The sequence below is a fragment of the Lonchura striata genome, chromosome 1A (assembly GCF_050655825.1).
Source record: "Lonchura striata isolate lonStrDom1 chromosome 1A, ASM5065582v1, whole genome shotgun sequence".
Classification (NCBI taxonomy): domain Eukaryota; kingdom Metazoa; phylum Chordata; class Aves; order Passeriformes; family Estrildidae; genus Lonchura; species Lonchura striata.
The window spans coordinates 24,985,339-25,003,257 of record NC_140741.1 but is presented as its reverse complement, the minus strand read 5'-3'; the positions used below and the strand labels follow the sequence as shown (position 1 = coordinate 25,003,257).

General features: G+C 39.8%; 1 protein-coding gene across 3 annotated transcripts in view; it reads left to right on the top strand.

The window, feature by feature from the left end:
- LARGE1 (LARGE xylosyl- and glucuronyltransferase 1) overlaps positions 1 to 17,919 on the top strand; it is a 282,931-nt gene that overhangs the window by 230,314 nt on the left and 34,698 nt on the right. For all 3 annotated transcript variants that reach the window (XR_014951769.1, XM_021553947.4, XM_077783379.2), the window contains 2 exons: positions 1,222 to 1,347; positions 10,249 to 10,404. Coding sequence is in view for 2 of the 3 variants with exons in the window: in XM_021553947.4 (XP_021409622.2) it covers positions 1,222 to 1,347; positions 10,249 to 10,404 (282 nt within the window). In the remaining variant the exon portion in view is untranslated. The remainder of the gene's footprint in view (positions 1 to 1,221; positions 1,348 to 10,248; positions 10,405 to 17,919) is intronic.

Sequence of the window (17,919 nt, the reverse complement as noted above, 5' to 3'; positions counted from 1 at the left end):
GGCACCAGAAGTCCAAATAAACTGTGTCTTTTCCCACTGGTTATTGTCTAATCAGACTTTAGTTTTAAGAGTGTCCTGACATTTCTTTACTGTTTCTGGCAGATGAGTCCCAGATGTCTTTTAAGGTACTCCTTGCCACAACAGCCCTGTAAAGACAAAAGTGCTGCTGTCTCCCTGACACAGATAGGAAACTGAGGCCTAGAGAAGAAATAGTGTTCCTAAACATAGAAATACAGTTTTGCTTCTTGTGCTTCTTGCCAGCTCCCAATTTAAACCCAGAAATGCCGTTAATGTAATACTAGACCTGAAACAATAATTCTTGGTCAACAGCTTGAACATGTTAATTCAATACAGCATCATATTTAGATATTTGCTGTCCTTCTGAACTACCTCTGGCTCTTGACCAGTCACCACAAAGGAAGCACACTACTGTGCACATGGAGATGTGCACTTTTTACAGCATCTTTGCAGGGTGATCCAAAAGCTCCTGAGGTTCATTAAAATGATTCTTGCAACTTCACTGTGTTTTCAGTGAGGTCCTGGGTTGCTGTCTAATACCTGCATAATTTTGGGGCAGAATTTTGCAGACAGGAGGAAGGCTGCTTGTGTCTTCCCCTAATACCTTACCCTCAGATTGTCCTTTTAACTTCCTTCTCCACCAGAATGGCTGCTTAGGGGCAAGACATTTTCTGTCCCTTATGGTGTAGGCTCCTCTGCAGATCTGTCCTCCATGCCTTCTCCATAAAGTACCTGGAGTACTTGTTGCAAAGTCACATTTAGTAATTCACCTTGAAGCAATGTAGCTGCCAGATTTTGCTTTCCTGCCCGTTGTTCAAAAGTGGTGCAGTAATCAGTACCAGCAGGCACTGTGTCTTTTATTGCCTTTTTCTCTCCCTGTGACTAGAACAGGAGCCACACCTCATGCCAGCAGTACAAGATGAATGTTAGAAAACTTTGCTGGAGTCCTTCAGCTCTGTGTGTCAGGAGAGCTTGTTCCTCTTGTCCGGATCTATATATCACCCCTTAGATTAACAGCACCCTCCAAGGCAACAGAGTTATGGAGAAAGGTTTACAGACTTCACTTTTCATCACCATTGGAATTTCTGCCTGTGAGGGGGAGAAGGAGAGTCAGCTGGGGGAGGAATTGAGCTCACCTCACACACTAGAAACAACATACCCAAATGTTTATCTGACAATGTTTATTGTTTTTTTTTCTGCTAGGATATCTTCAATGCAGTCATCAAACAAAATCCCTTCCTTGTGTACCAGCTCCCATGTTTCTGGAATGTGCAGCTTTCTGATCACACCCGTTCCGAGCAGTGCTACAGAGATGTGTCTGACCTGAAGGTATGTTGCACAGGAGGTTGGATGGGTGGTGTCTTTTGACACAGAGAATGAAGGACTGCTGGCAGAGAAAGATGAACTGCCTAAAGTAGGGGGGAAACTAACACATACAGTTTATAAAGACACCCAGATAGGCAAAGGATGTGTGACTTTGGTTTTGTACATTTTGACTACTGCTAGAAAATTAAAATATAGATGCCGCTTTGGTGTTTGGTGAGGTGCTAAAGAAGACTTTGCCTTCCTACATTCTGTACCTGCCACCTGTGCCAGTGCAGCTTACTGCTGAATTCTTACTGCTTTACCAGGTCTTAGATATTCCCAGACAAAGAATACAAAACCTTTCCTTTTTGTACTGGACAAGTTTGAAACTCTTTACTGAACATCATTTAATAGAGTGAAATTTGGAGAGGATTGGGCAGACCCTAGAGAGAAATACATTAGGAGAAATGTAAAGACCTTGCTCACTTCATATTTAGCCTTTGTATACACTTTACCCAGTCATGTTGCTACTCATTTTTCCATGTTTTGTCCTGAAAAAAAAGAAGTCTGAGTAAAAACCTATTAATTTAATAAAACGAAGCTATAGTGTCAGTTTATTAAGACATTTTTAACTTTTAACAAGTATAAAAGCAGGATGAATTTTAATAGATATGGGTAAATGAACATCAATTGTGCTGTGGTCATTTTGAAAGACTGGACTCAGAGACTCAAATGTAGCATGCAGAGAGTTCAGAATTGAAGCTTGGTTGAGCTTTGTCCGAGTGTAGAGTAAGATTGTGAAGTAGTAGATTCCATCAGAGTGGATTAGTGGCATCAGAACATAGTGAATATTAGTTAGTTGGCAGAGGCTGGTTTTAGAATTCAGTTAAGGTTTGTATATTTGGACTTATGTTTTGAGAATGTAAATGAGGTTCAAAAAAAAAGGCACAAAACTATGGAAGAACTTGCAAGGGCTCTCTAGAGACCCTCCAAACCCCACTTTATGCAGGACCAACATAGACCCAGTTGCTCAGCACCTCGTACAGATGAGTCTCCAAACACTGAGATTTCACATGCTCCCTGGCCCCATGTTCCAGAGTTTGGCCACCCTCTTTGTACAACATAGAGCTTAAATGTAACCAAGTTTTCCTTTGTAGCAATTTGTAAAGTAACAGCAGGAGTGTTCAATATTAACACCAGATGCAGGATGAATATAGAAAATCAATCACTCTCAAGATACTGATTGCAAAAGCTGTGCTTCCAAGAGACAAAAGTTCTTCTACATGGGTTAACTGACCTGTCAAAACATTGATTGAATTTCGTATATGAAGTATTCACAACTGTCTATTCAGGTGTGATCCATAGAGGACAGCTTTTAAAGTTGAATCACTCTACTGTCAGTACACTCGTCACTAAATGGTTTATAATACCTGTTTGTAGGGCAGGATCAGCACAGGCACTTTAAAAGTATCATGAGTTTATGCCTTGAAACAAAGTGCTGGTAGAGATTTTAGCACTGCATTCATGTTGAGAATCATGTATGACAGCAATTGCAGGGCCTGAAACAAAAAGAAAGATGTGTTAACAGGGAAAAATACACCTCCCACCTGTGTCATTCACAGTATTTTGCTGTGAATTAGAGGCCGAGATTAATTTATGTAATTGAGACAGTCAGATTGGACTCAGCACAAGGTAAAGACACAGCCATTTACATGAGGAAAAATATTGAAGCTGATAACAAGGATCAAGGGTTTGGTTCCATTGCCTAAACACGGTTTGAGTCACTATAGGGGCTCTGCAATATCCATGTAGGAATGGCAGATGAAACACAGACCTACAGGAGGAGATGTCCTCTTGGCAAGGCAGCTGATGGGCAGGCAGGATAACTGTAAGGTGCTTTCAGGGTTGCTGTACATCTGGATTTAGGCAGTCAAAGTGTCATCTCTATGAGTGAGTTTGGAGGCTGGTGGAGGTCATCTCAGAGCAGATGTCTGATCTTCTGAGTCCAGTGACTGTATTAACTAATCTGCTTCAGGTGTGGGACATCTAACTCATATATAATACCTACAAGTAAGCATATGACAGAAATATTTTAAAAACAAATTAAATCCTTCTTTCTTGTCAGTTAACAAATTTATTTTTACAGCTGTAATTCAAGTTTGTTTGTTTATTGCTGTACATTGTGTCACACTGCCAGTTCCATTACACATAGGCAGTGAAGTCTAAGATGGGTAATACTCTCCACTGATTTTCCGGTCTGAGGTATTTTAACTCAACAAGCAGTGTAGACACATAAGCAATTTCTTCAGCTAAACTGGACTTATTCACATTACTAAAATTATCCCCTACATACTAAATTAGGGCTGAAATTCTTTGCCTTGGAAGAGAGGTCAGAGCCTTATCTAGCGCACATAAAACCCCATGGTTTCAATAAAGCCATTCCCATACTGAGCAGTTAAAGAACTGGCCCTCAGGGAGCACTGTTTAAAATTCTTCATGCAATTAAAAAGACCCAAATACATAGATCAATTAAAGTTGTGAATTTGCATTATGAAAATTATCAAAATTCTAGTTCTGTAAAGAAACCAGCTGGTTAGATATATAAGTCTCACAAAAAAATTAACAAATGCCATTACCCTAAGTTAAAAATTTCACTCTTAAAATCACCCAAGTTAGTCAGTTCCATGGCATTTAATATAAATGGTACAACACAACAGATTTGGCACATTCTGTATTGCATGATAAGACTGGAATGAGAAACAAGGTAAAACAAACCTCCAAGGGTAAGAGGGAAAGAAAGAAAGATTTTGAAGTTTGCACTGGGGGATAAAGAAGAATAGCATAGAAAAGAAGGAAGTGAATGGAGAGATTTAAATTCAAAGTAAAGCTGACCCAGTCAAGAACTCCTCAGGCAAAACAGAGTGCATTCCTCCTGTCAGACCGAAAAGGTGCTGATTTGATTCCATCTGGCCTCAAAGTCCATGGGAGTTGAGGATTTGTCATCTCTTGTACACAGCATTGCGTCAAGTAAACTTGGACCCCCAGGGCTGTTCAGGGATCTGTGTGTGTGTGTGCAGACACTTCTTTGCTGCTTTGTTCACATTTATGCAAGGCTTAGGGAACAGCTGAATGTTTCATATTGCCTGAAGAGGATCCTAATCACCTTTTTCTCTTTTTAGACCACGTTAAATTGCATCTCTGTCCATTTTACTGATTTTTTTTTTTTCCTTTTTGTGGGGGATTGGTCTGAATCCGAGGTTCATTTATGTATTGCTTTTGCTGGATTAGTTAGTTAGTCCCTGCTTTACTTGTTTCTTGGTCAGTACTTTGTTCCTGTCTGTAAGGAAATCTCAGTTACTATGATTTGGCACAAACCTAATGGCAGGAAAAGCACTGTGAAAGAAGGTAATGAATTTGGATATCTCTGACAATGAATCATGACCTCATTGAATGAGTCAGTCATAAAGTCTGGTTGTCAAGGATATAGATGCTATTTACATGCAGACAATCTGGTAATTCATAATCACAGAAATCAGATGCTGGACTCTTCAATGGGAATGTATCAAATTATTAGAATTTACACACACTCCAACATGGAAAAATGCTTTACAGCCTATTGACGGCTTTTCAAACTGGTCTTGAATACAGCTGATACTAAATCAGCAGATAGATAAATAATGAACCTCCTAAATTCCTCACTGGGGACTTGTGTTCTGTGACCGTGTCCTCCCTGGGAATGTCCTCCATACTGGGAGGACTTTGTGATATTGCTTACAGAAGTTTAAAAAGCTTCTTTTCCATAACTGCCATCCATCATTTCCGCTCTGCCTCAGACATTTCCCCGCTTTGTGTTCCAGTCCCTGAGCTGCCCCATGCTGTCCAGGCACTTCTGCTCTGATCTGCAGCACTTCTGGCATTCTGCAGTGTTGCATCTTTTAATGCCAATGAAGGAACAGCTGCACTGAGAGGAGTGAGGGCTCGAGAGAGTTAAAAAATACCCCTCCTTTGAGTGAGCATTGGAGCCAGCCAGGTGTTTGTGTCCTGCCAAACAGGAAGCACCATGGGTTTGTGGGGGTGTTTTTGCAGGTAGGAGGCCTCTCATTAAACACTGGCACAGGAGTTGAAGGACAAAAAATTGAAGAATCCTTTGGAGGACAAATAAAGACCTTTGAAAAGCACAAGGCAGGGACAGTCTGTCAGCTTAGTGCCATACAGCAGTGGCAGTAAGCAGGGGAGTAAAGTAATCCCTGGGACCATGGGCACCAAACTAGGCAGGTCAGGGATTTGAGTCCCACATCCAAATTAGGGTTGCTGGCTAGTCCAACCCGAGTCTCTTCAACTTATATGATTTAAAATATCACATTTAAGTCTCTGTAATTACATTTTTATGAAGTATACAAACCTCTCTGAGGAAATTGGTTCTTTTACTAAACCATTCATTTCTGATAAAACACAGTTTAAAAATAAAGTTTCCAGACATCTCTAATCATAGCATAAGTTACACATGTGGTACATATTTGCAGTGTGGTTTGGGGCATATTTAAGCTTCTAAAAAAGCCTATTGAAATGGCATTAAAGTGACATATATAGGTGGCTTTACTGTGCAGATTTGCCAAATGTTTAACTCCTACTGATTTCAGTGGGAAAGGGTCTGGTTGCCTAAGCAGAAGTTTTTTAGCAGAAGAGCTTCCTGTTTGCAAAATACCACTTGTTTACCTAAATTGTGAAGTGCTCATGGGCTTAATTAAGGATATCTGTATAGCGCCTTGCAAAACTAAATTTCTTTAAGCTTGAATTTAAGCTTAATTTATTCTTATTTTTTGCCCTTCAGCCTGGAAAGCAGGTGTATAATTATACACAATATCCTGTGATCTCTGATTCTGGAAGGGCTAAAGCAGAGCAAGAAATTTTCAAGATGTGTCTTTGGGTGAAAAAATGGAAGAGATTGTGGTTAAGGAAACATTTGGCTAAATACTTCTTTTTGAGAGAGAAAATGCTTCAGGGGAAAAAATGGTTAAAGGTACCTATAGAAATAATGTATTCACACTTGTTGTTTGGTGGTTTGAACATCATGTTTGAAATATTTAATCTTCCCACAGATGAAATGCAGATGGTAATGTAAGGGTGTTTGTTAGGATTTTTGGTTTTGGTATATTTCCATCCAGATAACTGTTTTTAAAGCCTTCCTAGACTCCCCCAGCATTTAATATCCTCTCTTCCCTCCATCTCAGATCCCCCTGCCAGTCCCTGAGGCTCCCGCTGTGTCATCCATTGAGTGCCTTTGGTCAGAACCTGGGGAATAAATGGGAAATATGGATGCAGTTAGCCTGTTTTAGGCTACAGACGTATGGAAGTGTTCCAGGAGGCTGGCTGTGTGTAATCAAGGAGTGGTAATGGTTGCTGATTAACTAGGATGGTATTAACAGAAATGTGGATAGTGCCAAATTGCTTAATGACATCTAACCAAGTGTTAAATAGATGTGGAATTTTAAGTTCTGATCTTTCAGTACTTAAATTGCTAAATGAAGATTAGAAGAAGTGTATTTCCTCATAGTCCTCAGGAGGCTGTGATCAAGAGTGAGAAGGATCTGTAGGGTCAGCCTGAAGGCTAGCATTGTTCCAGAGGTGTCTAACCATATAATGGCACTGAATTTTATATTTCTAGCTGTGGTTTCCCCTGTAAGACAGCAGAGCTCTGGAATAACTTAGAAACTAGAAGAAATAAACACAGTATTATGGTGCTATTCAGCCTTGGAACAGGGATGTAAGAGTAATGAGGTTTTCAGTTTCCAGATTCATTTTCTCTCTTTAATGTGGAGATAACAGTATTCAAACAAAGTGATTTTTTTCCCTTCTGATTTCCTGTAGTCTCTTGTCAATTGTTCTTTTTTATTTCTCCAATCAATTTACTGTTGTGCACAACAAAGTCTCTAATGCAGTGACCATAGGTTTACCTGTGCAGTCTTTATTGTGTACCTCACTGATGCTCATGACAGTCTGTACAAGAGTGTCTTGGCCTGCACAAATTCTGTTGTAGCTGATGGTGCAATAGACCATATCAGACAGCCAGAACTGAATGTGACTTTGTGGGTTGACAAAAAAAGGAATATGGTCTTTGGATGTAGTGTTGTATGTAAGGGTGAAGAGTCTTGTTGCTTTTTGTAACTTGCTGTTCTTTTTTATGCTTTTGTATATCACATAGTATTTATCTAAATGTATTACATTTGAAAAGCAGCCTGCTTTTTTGCTAGACCTGTTTTGTGGTTTTTCTGCCTCAAGTCATCCAGATGGCTGCATAGTTAGTCCCTTGATGTTCTTTAGCGCATCATTTTAGCACACATTGGCATGTGCTGTCCTTCTTGATTAAAAAGTGAGCTTGTTTGGATAGTCATCAGCTCCATTCAGTTGTGTGCAGTTCATTCCAGGCTCCTGACATCACTGTACATGCAGCACCCTGACATGTTTCAAATCTGATCAGATCTGAGCCACCAGGTAAGCCCTTGACACTTGCCAGTACACACACAGCAGATCCTGAAGCACAGCAGCAAAGAGCCTCTCCACTGACAACTGCAGTTGTCTGGGTTTGAAATCATCTCCCACACAGCTGGGTGGAGACATCAGCAAAGGCCTGGCTGTGATGTGACACTGTGTGTGTTGATGGGAATTCCCTGCAGTACCAAGAAACTGTCCTGTGAGAGATTCTGAGGTTATCATCATTAGCCACGCCTGTGTTCGTGGTCCCCAGGTCTCTGGGTACTCAGAGTGCTCAGCAGCATTAGGATACTTGTGAAGATGAGGATGCTTGTGAGCATATAAAAGGAGACACACAAAGTATAGGAGCAGTATGGAAAGCACACAAAAGGTTTTTCTTAACAAATGTTTTTTCCCATTTGCTAGCTTCTTAGTTTTCTTTGATCCACTCTTAAACAAGTTAGCAGCAGACAGTTTCCATTCTATGCCTGCTTGTAAAAATGCATGCTGGTACCCTGTAAAACTGTTAAATAGACCTTTAGGTTCCTTCAGCCCTGTGCTTCTGTAACATGTGCCCATTTCCCTGGGGTAAGATTCAGTTGCTGAGATTTTTTCAAGCATTAATGCCTTTTGCTGCAGTTAAATACAATAGAGGAAATATGTCAAGTTCTTTTCAAATAAAGGAGATTTTGAAGATCCATATTTTGGTGGAGAAAATCTGTTATCTTATGTTTATGCCCTTGCTTACCCAAAGCTCTTTTTATCTTTGTGGTGGTCTGTATTTTCACCACATGATGCAGCAACATGTTACTGCACAGTTATGCTGCACTTCTAAACATCTAGACAAATTTAAAACCAGCAAAGAATGTAGCATTACCTGGAACAAATATGTACACCAAGTAATTTGGTCCAAATAATTTCCCAAATTTATGAACTGTGTGGATGCATCATAATCTTTATTTAAGGTGCTCCTATAACTGGGAAAAGCAATTTGCCAGTATCTGAAATTATCTTCTTTCACTACAGGTGCTTTTCTTCAAGTACTTGTATGGTTTTCTGACATTCTAATAGGCTTAGCAGTGAAATCCCAGGAATGGATAAAGCTTTTCTTACCAGGAGATATTTCGTGGGATTTGGGTAGGTAGAATAGAGTGCCATGGCTTTTATGGCAGTATAAATACTTAGTGGAGCGACCTGTTGTTTGCTCTAGTCCAGGCAGTATTCAGGCTGTCTCCTGCTCTTTCCTCATCCAGTCCACTCCCTGGGTAGCAAATACCATGGTTTCAGAGAACTCCCTGTTCCTGTGGAGCTGTGTTGCTGACACCAAGGGAGTTGTGTTCATCTCTGGGCTGCTCCTGCCGTGTGTGCTGTGCCTCAGCTCGGTGTGTTCCCTGCCTGAGCTGTGATGTTCAGAGCAAAGCTGACCATGGCACTGCAGCTCTGTGCTCTGTGTGTGACACAGTGTCTTCATGCAATTAACTTAATGGATTCAGAGAACTTCCAGAACTTTGAGCTTGGAAACATTCCCAAGGGAGACTCTTGTTTTTAACCTCTTTGGAAAACACAGGAATAAAACTGAATACAAAGCATTCGGTGATTTTTTTTCCTCATGTCTAAAATACAGCCTCTATAAAATGAAATCATTCCTGGAAGCCACTATCGACTCCCTCTTGGCTTTTCCTTAGGACCCCTTTCCCATTCACACTGGCAGCAGTGCAGAGTTGCATCAATGCAAATGAGGATCAGGCCCTTTATGCCAGCATTACAGTTTAAGTCTAGGCCACTGTGACAGTCATCTCCCATTAGAAGAGGATAAATATCTGCTAGAAATTGGAACTCAGAGGGTGAGAAGTTGTACTGCATCGCTGTGTTGTGTTAATGCAACAGAGATCAGTCTTGTTTAAATGAAGCAATGGCAAAAAGGAAGTCAGATTAAATTCAGTCCTTTTTGAGCTATTTAAATAGGTATGGGAATTAATTTCAAGCTGCTTCTTCTCAATACCTCACCAGGAAAGAGGCTGCCTGGCCTGAAACAGGGAATCAATTTCATTAGCAGAAACAGTCATGTGGAAATCTGAGATTAATGTTTAATACCTACATTGCTGTGTCCCTTGTCCTTCCATCTTCTTCAGCAGACTCCATAAACTATCAGCTCCATGATTAGAGTTGTGAAAGCACTTCTTTCTGAGGTGCTGCTTCTCAACATAGAACTTGTTGAGAATGTGCAGGTGATACCATCCATGGAAGAGTTTCCAAGCACATCACCTCCAAAGTGTACAGTTACTTGTGGGAGATGCGGCAAAGCCTTCCCTATAAAAAGACAGAAGGAAGTCTGGGTAGTTTGTGGAGATTTTTTTCTTCTGTTTTTAAGAGAGCAGCACACTGAACACACTTAAAAAGAGCAGATAAAGCAATCTGTATTCTAACAGCAGGATGTCTTTTTTTCCCTCTGAGGTGATTCACTGGAACTCACCGAAGAAGCTGCGAGTGAAAAACAAGCATGTGGAGTTTTTCCGCAACCTCTACCTGACATTCCTGGAATATGATGGGAATTTGCTGAGACGGGAACTCTTTGGCTGCCCCAGTGAAGCAGATGTTAACAGTGAGAATGTAAGTGGCATGTTCTAAGGTTTGATGATACAAAGGGTGGTTCAGACAAGGCACAGGATTTCTGAAGACTTGGAGTTGGTTGTGGGGGTAGTGTAGGGCAGTGGAACTCAGGAGAATTAAAGGCAATGCTCAGATTCCCAGAGAGACACTGTGCAAATAATTTAATCTCTCTGTGCCTCAGTTCCTCACCTGTAAAATCATTGTATTAATCCGATCTTTACCCTGGGTTTTGCTGCTTTTTTTTGTCTACTTTGCCCTTTTAAAATCCCCAACAGAGATAACATCACTGTGAAAAGGAGGATTTGGGCTCTTATTCCATTAGGCAGTTTTGTAAATCTCACCCTTATATCTTGTCGTGGTTTCAGCTGGGATAGAGTTAATTTTTTTTCCTTAGTAGCCAGGGCTGTGTTTTGGATTCAGTGTGGCAGACCTATAACTTTCCAGGAGGTCTTGTATCTTGCTGTGTATTTGTTCAATATACAGTGATGTCAGTTTTATCTAGTAGGTACTAATGCACAAATAATGAAGAAGAAAGGAAAATACCAAGACTGCTGGATTTAGGTCTGTGAATTTTTGCTGTGCTGCAGACTACAGAATGAGCAAATGCTTCAAGATCCACATAGACTGTGAGACTGCAGGTTTTTTTCTGTATATCCCTTAACCAATCAAAGCAGTATTTATGTGTATCTGCATAAAATTTGCAATCAGAACCTTTCAGACTAAGCAAATATTTTGAAAATTATTGAAATCAAGGATATTTGCCTACACATGTACATGTATGTGTATGCCTGTGCATTAGTACATATAATCCCAAAGTAAAAAACTGTTAACTTAAATGTTTATTCCCAGATGTATATGAACTGCTTGTGTATAATGTGCTTTCTGGAGATTTGTAGACCAAGTACCAATTTTGCCTATATAGTTTGAAAGGAAATAAAAAGGAATCTGTAACACTTTATTCAGGAAAAAAAATATTTCTAAAATATGCAACATTGTCTACCTAAAAATGAATTGAGCAGAGCCAGTATCATGTACACATTAGCAATTAAGAGTTAATTGATAATCAATATCATTATTGAGGCTGGTAGTGTTTCCATTTAGCCTGTGAATAAAATGACCACAGGAGATGCCATTCCCGTATTTTTAGATAAAGAACTAAAAGATTGGATAGCTATATTTTCACCTAAGGCACAGCTTCCCAGACACTTTATTTTACCATCTCATTGCTTTCTGAAAGGAGTGGGGCTTAACTGGGAGAGATGAGGAGGTGAGGGAGAGCAAGAGAGAGGGAAGCCAAGTGCACTACCAGAGCAAAAGTACATGGAGGAAGAAAATCCTCTGCAAGAGGCTTTTAGACAATCAAGTGAGCTCAATGTGATAAAAGAGCACTAAGAGCCTCGCTCTTGGAGACATCAAGATACAAGAACCAGAGTAGAGGGTGGAATAGGAAGAGAAATGATGACTGAGACATTAAAAGAAAGACAGTAATACAAAACTTTGTAACACTTTGAGAATGCAGGTTAAAATTATACAGAATTCACAATATGTTGTGTGAGTTCAAAGAGCATGAATGCAGTCACAGACTTCTTGCTGTATTTTCCAGAGCTCTATAAATCCTTAATAAACAGATTTGTTCAGACAAGTTCCTTGGGAGCAGTGCAGAGCAAATGCAAATTCTTGTTGTAAATGGCAGTCCCTAAAGTCTAAAACAGCACATTTTACTGAACTTATATCTGGTTGACAGACACTGGAAATGACTAACTGTTCAAGCCTGTTTCTTAGTCAAGACAAGTAGATTGCAGTATGGTGTATGGTATGGCTTGTGTCTGAAAAAGAAATGTAACTCATTCCTCCATCTATAAATTATATATATATGTATGTATAAGATACTGGAAAAGATAGAGCTAGACATACAAAAATTTGTGATTCCTAATTTGCCAAGAGGCACCAAAAAGTTAATAGCCTTCTATATAGTCTTCTGTCAAAACAATAAGATGTAGAAAAAATCCAACTTCAGAAAACTTTGTTGTAGTCACTTAGGAGAAGACATTTGTATTAGTTGTCCTTTATATAAACTCCCTTCTAAACTTGATTATGTCCTTTTATTGTAGAAAATAGCAAACAAGTTTCAGCTTTGAAGTTATGAGAACCTAAGAACAGGATTGTCTTGAAAACAACTGTTGCTCTATATGGTGTAGCATATGCAGTGTCGCAGGTGTCCTGTTAAATACAGCACATTCCTGTGATCTATTGCAGGATTATCTTCAGAAGCAGAGCATCTTGTGAGGTGAGGAGGAAACCACTGTTACTCCTTCCTGTACAAGAATTAGGGGGCATGAAGTGGAAATAGCAAGTAGCAGGTTCAAAACAAAGACATTTCACTCACAATGTGATGAAGCTTTGAGCAGGAGGAAATGTTTCTAAAAGTCTATATATCCTCAAAAGTTACTCTTCTTGGAAAGCAAATCAATCAGGAGCTTTTAAGCTTTGGTGCTGGAAATCCTTGGTTAGAGTTTTCAGAAATCCTCACTGTATGCTCACCTGGCTTTTCCACTCCCTAGGCAGCCAGCTGACAGCTGGAGAGAGGGTGGTGGCCCAGGTGAGCCTTCAGTCTGACAAGATGCATTCATAGGCTTCCTTAGGATTCATAAATATGTATGTTACATAAAAGGCCATAATTTCTATTAAGTCAGGTATGTATGAAGTAGGAACGGCTGATTAAATTATCTTTCATTTTCCTATTATTTTCCCCTTTTTTCCTGAATTGAGACTGGCACTGCTGAACACAACGGGGCTTTCTTACGTTAGGATGTGTATATGGGTAAAAGGTGCTCCCTCAGCTGCCTGTGCTTCTCTGCACTGTGGGGCAGTGGAAAAAATGTCAAAACAGCTCTGCTGTTTATAATTGGAGAGAATTACTTGAGCACTAAATTCACTAAAAATACTTGAGCACTGAGCCCTGCTGTGGAAGAAGCAGTGGCTTGGTTTGAGTCTCACTCACAGTCTGGCTGTATCAAAAAATACCCTTAAGGTCTTGTTCTAATATACCAGCCACTGTTTTTCTACAGCTTAATATTTGTAGTTATGTTTTATTTACAATTCAACCTGTAATTAAGGGATTCCATTTGTAATGCAAATATCTGTAGAACAGGAAAAGGAAGTGTGGCTGTGGGTACTCTTGGGCTGATTCTGTTTCTCTGAGGCCCCTTTACACTTCTCATCAGTACAGAGATGGCCTTAAAATGAATGTAAATTACGTATCTTCCGTTTTTAAGGGCTCTTAACAGCACCAGATAGATATAAAGGGGCATTAGTTTAAAAGGTAATTGGACCTCGCTTCAATCTCTCTCACCCTTCCTCTGTGCATGCATGTGAATGCATGAATGCTTAAAAATATATTATGTCTATATGCATGTGGAAGTACCAGTACTTTTCTTTTTGTAATGTTTGCTATGAAAGTATAATACCACAGAGTGAATTTTAAGAGGTCTGAAGGCCATCTTCAGATAATGTACTGCATAGTCATGATCTAATCAGATACCAATCTTCAGTTTCACCAGACAAGTCTATTACTAGGTTCCAAAGCACTGCAAATAGGAATGGATAGAACAAGTAGGACTCAGAAACTGAAATACTGGAGGCAAAAAAAAAAAACCCACCGACTGGGATAATTCCTCTGTTTATGTAAAAATGTATATATGTATGTCTATGTGTACATGAATGCTTCATCCTTTCCTGAAAATATTCAAGCTAAAAGACCCTCTGTGTGTCAGGAGCAGGCTGGGAGCAGGAGCCTGCCATGTGCTAAGAGTACCCTAAGTCCCCCTTATTCAGTATGTGCTGGAGTAAGGTCACACAAAGCAGACTCTTCTCTGCAAGTTGGTATTACAATCATCCCTTTGTCTTCTCTGCAGATTCTGGGTGGAAAATCCAGAATATGAACCAAATCCTCCGGTAAATACAGTCATTGACTTGAGTGGGACTTAGAGCATGTCCTTAGTCACTCTATCTTACTTATTCCATGCTATTTCCCTGTTCCCACACCCTCTTTCTTATTTTGATGCAATGTGGAAGATTTTTGAGAAATCCAAAAAGACAAAGCTTGTAATAATCTCAAATTTAAACATTTTCTATTGGCTTTTAATGCTTATATCTAGCATTTTATTCTGAAGGACCTACTGTAAAGCCCAGAATATTTCAACAGGATCTTCCAGCCAATCTCTATAGTTACTCTATGAAATAGTTACTGTAAGCCTGATTTTAGACCAAGGCACACACTCAGCATTTCAGCATTCTTATAAAACTTCTTTCCTGCAGACAGCTTCTCACCAGGTACTTCTGCCAAAGCATTAAATCTGAAGGTTCTAGAGAAACATCCCTGTTAGTGAAACCTGTGTCCTGATCCAAAGCCCCAGGGCAAGACCAGTGGGAAGTGTATCACTGATTCTGCTCAGTTTAAGGAAAGGACAGTAGAATCCCATTAGAGAAAACTTCATGAGACACAGGAGAAAAAAAATGCCAGAAGGTTTTTCCTCAAATTTTCAAATCAGCGATACAAAGAAACAGTGTAAAAAAACCCCTTAACCCACTTGCTTAGATGTGTACTTACATACTAAGCATGTATTTACTTAGTTACTTCTTTTGTGCAAAACCAAAGATTTTTCATATGAGCAAAAGGTTATGCCTGCCAACTTACAGTATCCACCAGAAAAGAGGGAGATTCTAGCAAGGTACCAAGTGGCTAAAAATAGCATGTAAATTAAGTTTCCAAGTTAGTATCACAGCCCTGAACTCACAATTAGACTGATGCTTTGAGTACCCTTTGCTCCTGCTGAATTTCAAGAGTACAGCCTCATTTGTAGAACTGCAATATAAAGTTACTATTTTGTGATGTCATAGTCTTTCTCTAGTAATAGCAGATGGTATATGGCAGTTTTGAGGTGAAATCCTGACTCCCCCAGCTGTGTTGTTTCTATTATTGTAACTGTTATTGTTATTAAATGCTGAGCTGGCAGACCATCCTGTTACTTGCCTGAAAGTTGCCATTATGCTGCTTTCAACTGTTTATAAGATTATTAAGTGGAGGAGCACATGGACTGGATTTTTTTATTTTTTTTCACACTGTTAAGCCTTTTTTTTTTTCCTCACATTTTTTTAACATGAAAAACAGGGGAAAACTTTGAGGTTTGCCCACACCAAAAGTTCTGATGACCTCTTCATGAAAATACTCCATACCTGGGAGAAGGAGCTGACTTTTGGGCCAGGAACATGTCTTTTGCAAACCTGATGATAAATTAGGCAAATTATAATATAGAAAAATGATGGCTTACACATTGCCAGTAGTGCTTGCTTTGATTTTCAGGAGGCTCAGGTCTCTGGAGACTCTATTTATTAGGAGTGTACATGGATACATCTGACGAGGTTTTATATATCTCAGTGACACGCAGGGTTGGGCATGCTGCAGGAAGGAGTGGTGTTTTCCGTGACTGCTTTCTCTGAATCCTCCATGCTATGTTTGGACTGGACAGTAGAGCTGAGAGCGAGAAACTCTATTTGGTCTCTGCTCTGAGGGACATCCATTGCCTTCAGTGATGACCAGACAGTAGGGAGGATAAAAACATCCAGATTCACATACAAGAGAGATGAAATCCAGGTCAAAGACAGAAAGGAAAAAGAGTGTTTGTACCAGGAAGAGGAAAGGACAGCTGGGTGCCTGTAGGTAAAAGGAGTTGGCAGACTGCTTGAATGGGGAGCATGGGACAAGACACTGAACTGGGACTGACTTAGACCCATAAAACTTCCCACACAGAAAGAATGGGTCAAAGACTCATCTGGGACAATAAAAGCAAGGTGACCTACCTGTCAAAACAGTGTGCTGTAAGGAAGTCTGGGAACAGCTCGGCCAAAAAGGTTTTCCAGGGGTCTGGGGAAAGAAGATGCAGAGTACTACCAAATCTGACATCAGCAGCTAAGATCAAGGGGAGCTGTACTTTATATATACAGAACTGTCTGAGATATGCCATATGCCTAAAAATTGCATTCTCAGTTGTGTTGAATATTTGCAGTCAGGATAAGCCATCACTTCCATTTAGCAGGAGTATTAAGTGGTTTTCACATGCTGCAGCAAAATTCCTCTTGCAAGGTAGGTTTGCTCAGGCACTATCCTCTTTGTCCTTAGCACAGCTTTGTTTCACAGAAGGCTCAGTTTGACCCATAGCAAATGTACAAAATTTTATGGTGTGGGAGGAATAAAAGTTTAATTGAGGTGGGATTAGTCTGGGTTTTATTACTGATCATTGGAGAGGCCAGAAGGACTTTATGTAGGTCATCCAAAATAAGATTTAGTGAATGCTTTTTCCTCTCTACATCATCATCTGTTTTGTTTATGCTATGCTAAAGGCAACTGGTAATTCACACACGTTGAAAGTGCTAAATGTTGCAATCCGAATTGCCTACTGGTGGGAACTAGGACAGCAGCTACACAGGAGAAAATGAAACTGCTGCAGTTTATAACCAGATTTTAGTTACATCCTGGGCTGGTTTCATTTTGGTAGCTGAGTTGATTTTGTGCTGTGAAACTTAACTGCACACGCCTAGGAAAAGGAAAGATGATCTGAAAGTTCTAAGTTTTTGTCTAAGCTGCTCAGTTTTTGTTGTGTTAGTGTGATATTGAGGGGGTGACTTAAGCCTAGTGTCACCTTACCTCAACTTAGCACTTCATGGGAGAGCATACGTTAAGGGGTCTTATCCCTTTCCCCAAGATCTAACTGGCCTCTAGACACATGGCATTGTTTGTTGGTGAGCTTTGATCTTTTTTTAATAAATAATACCTCAGAAAATACTTCTGATCTTGGATTTTTAATTGATCTCATCAGATACAAAGTCCTGGCTTTTGGTGGGAAGTGAATAGTTTCAGTGGCACAACAGTTTAGGACAAAAACAGATTTCTTACATTGGGAACAGCCTTAGGAAGGAAGATTCATGAACAGAGTAACCAATTTGCCAGTGAAAAGTACATGTTGTGTTGCAGTGTATCATATGGGTCTGCCATCTGTAATAGGGGCACAAAACACCTCATCTCATAGAAATGTGTTAGACAAGTAGACCTGGAAGATCTAGGCCAAGTTAGTTCTCTGACTAGCCTAGCTTCAAAGACTGCTTTTCCTGAGATGGAGCCTGATCCCTGCCACATCTGGTGTCCCAGAGAAATAATATAGCCCATATCTCTTTTATGTATTTTTCTCTTTGGGTATTATGCATATCATAATTAATTTTTATTTTTTCAAGCATTTTTTTATTTCTGAACAAAGTAGCACCATGAAGCTAATGAAGGCATATGTTGTTTCCCACAACAGTATTTCCTAGGACAATATCTACCCCACACAGTCTGAAAATAATATTTTTTTCAACTGTGAAGGTGTTTCCTAGGGGTGACATTTCCCACATGCTAAGTGGCAACTAGCCTTAACATTGAAACTATTCTAGAAATACACAGTCTTGATTAGCAAGTACTTG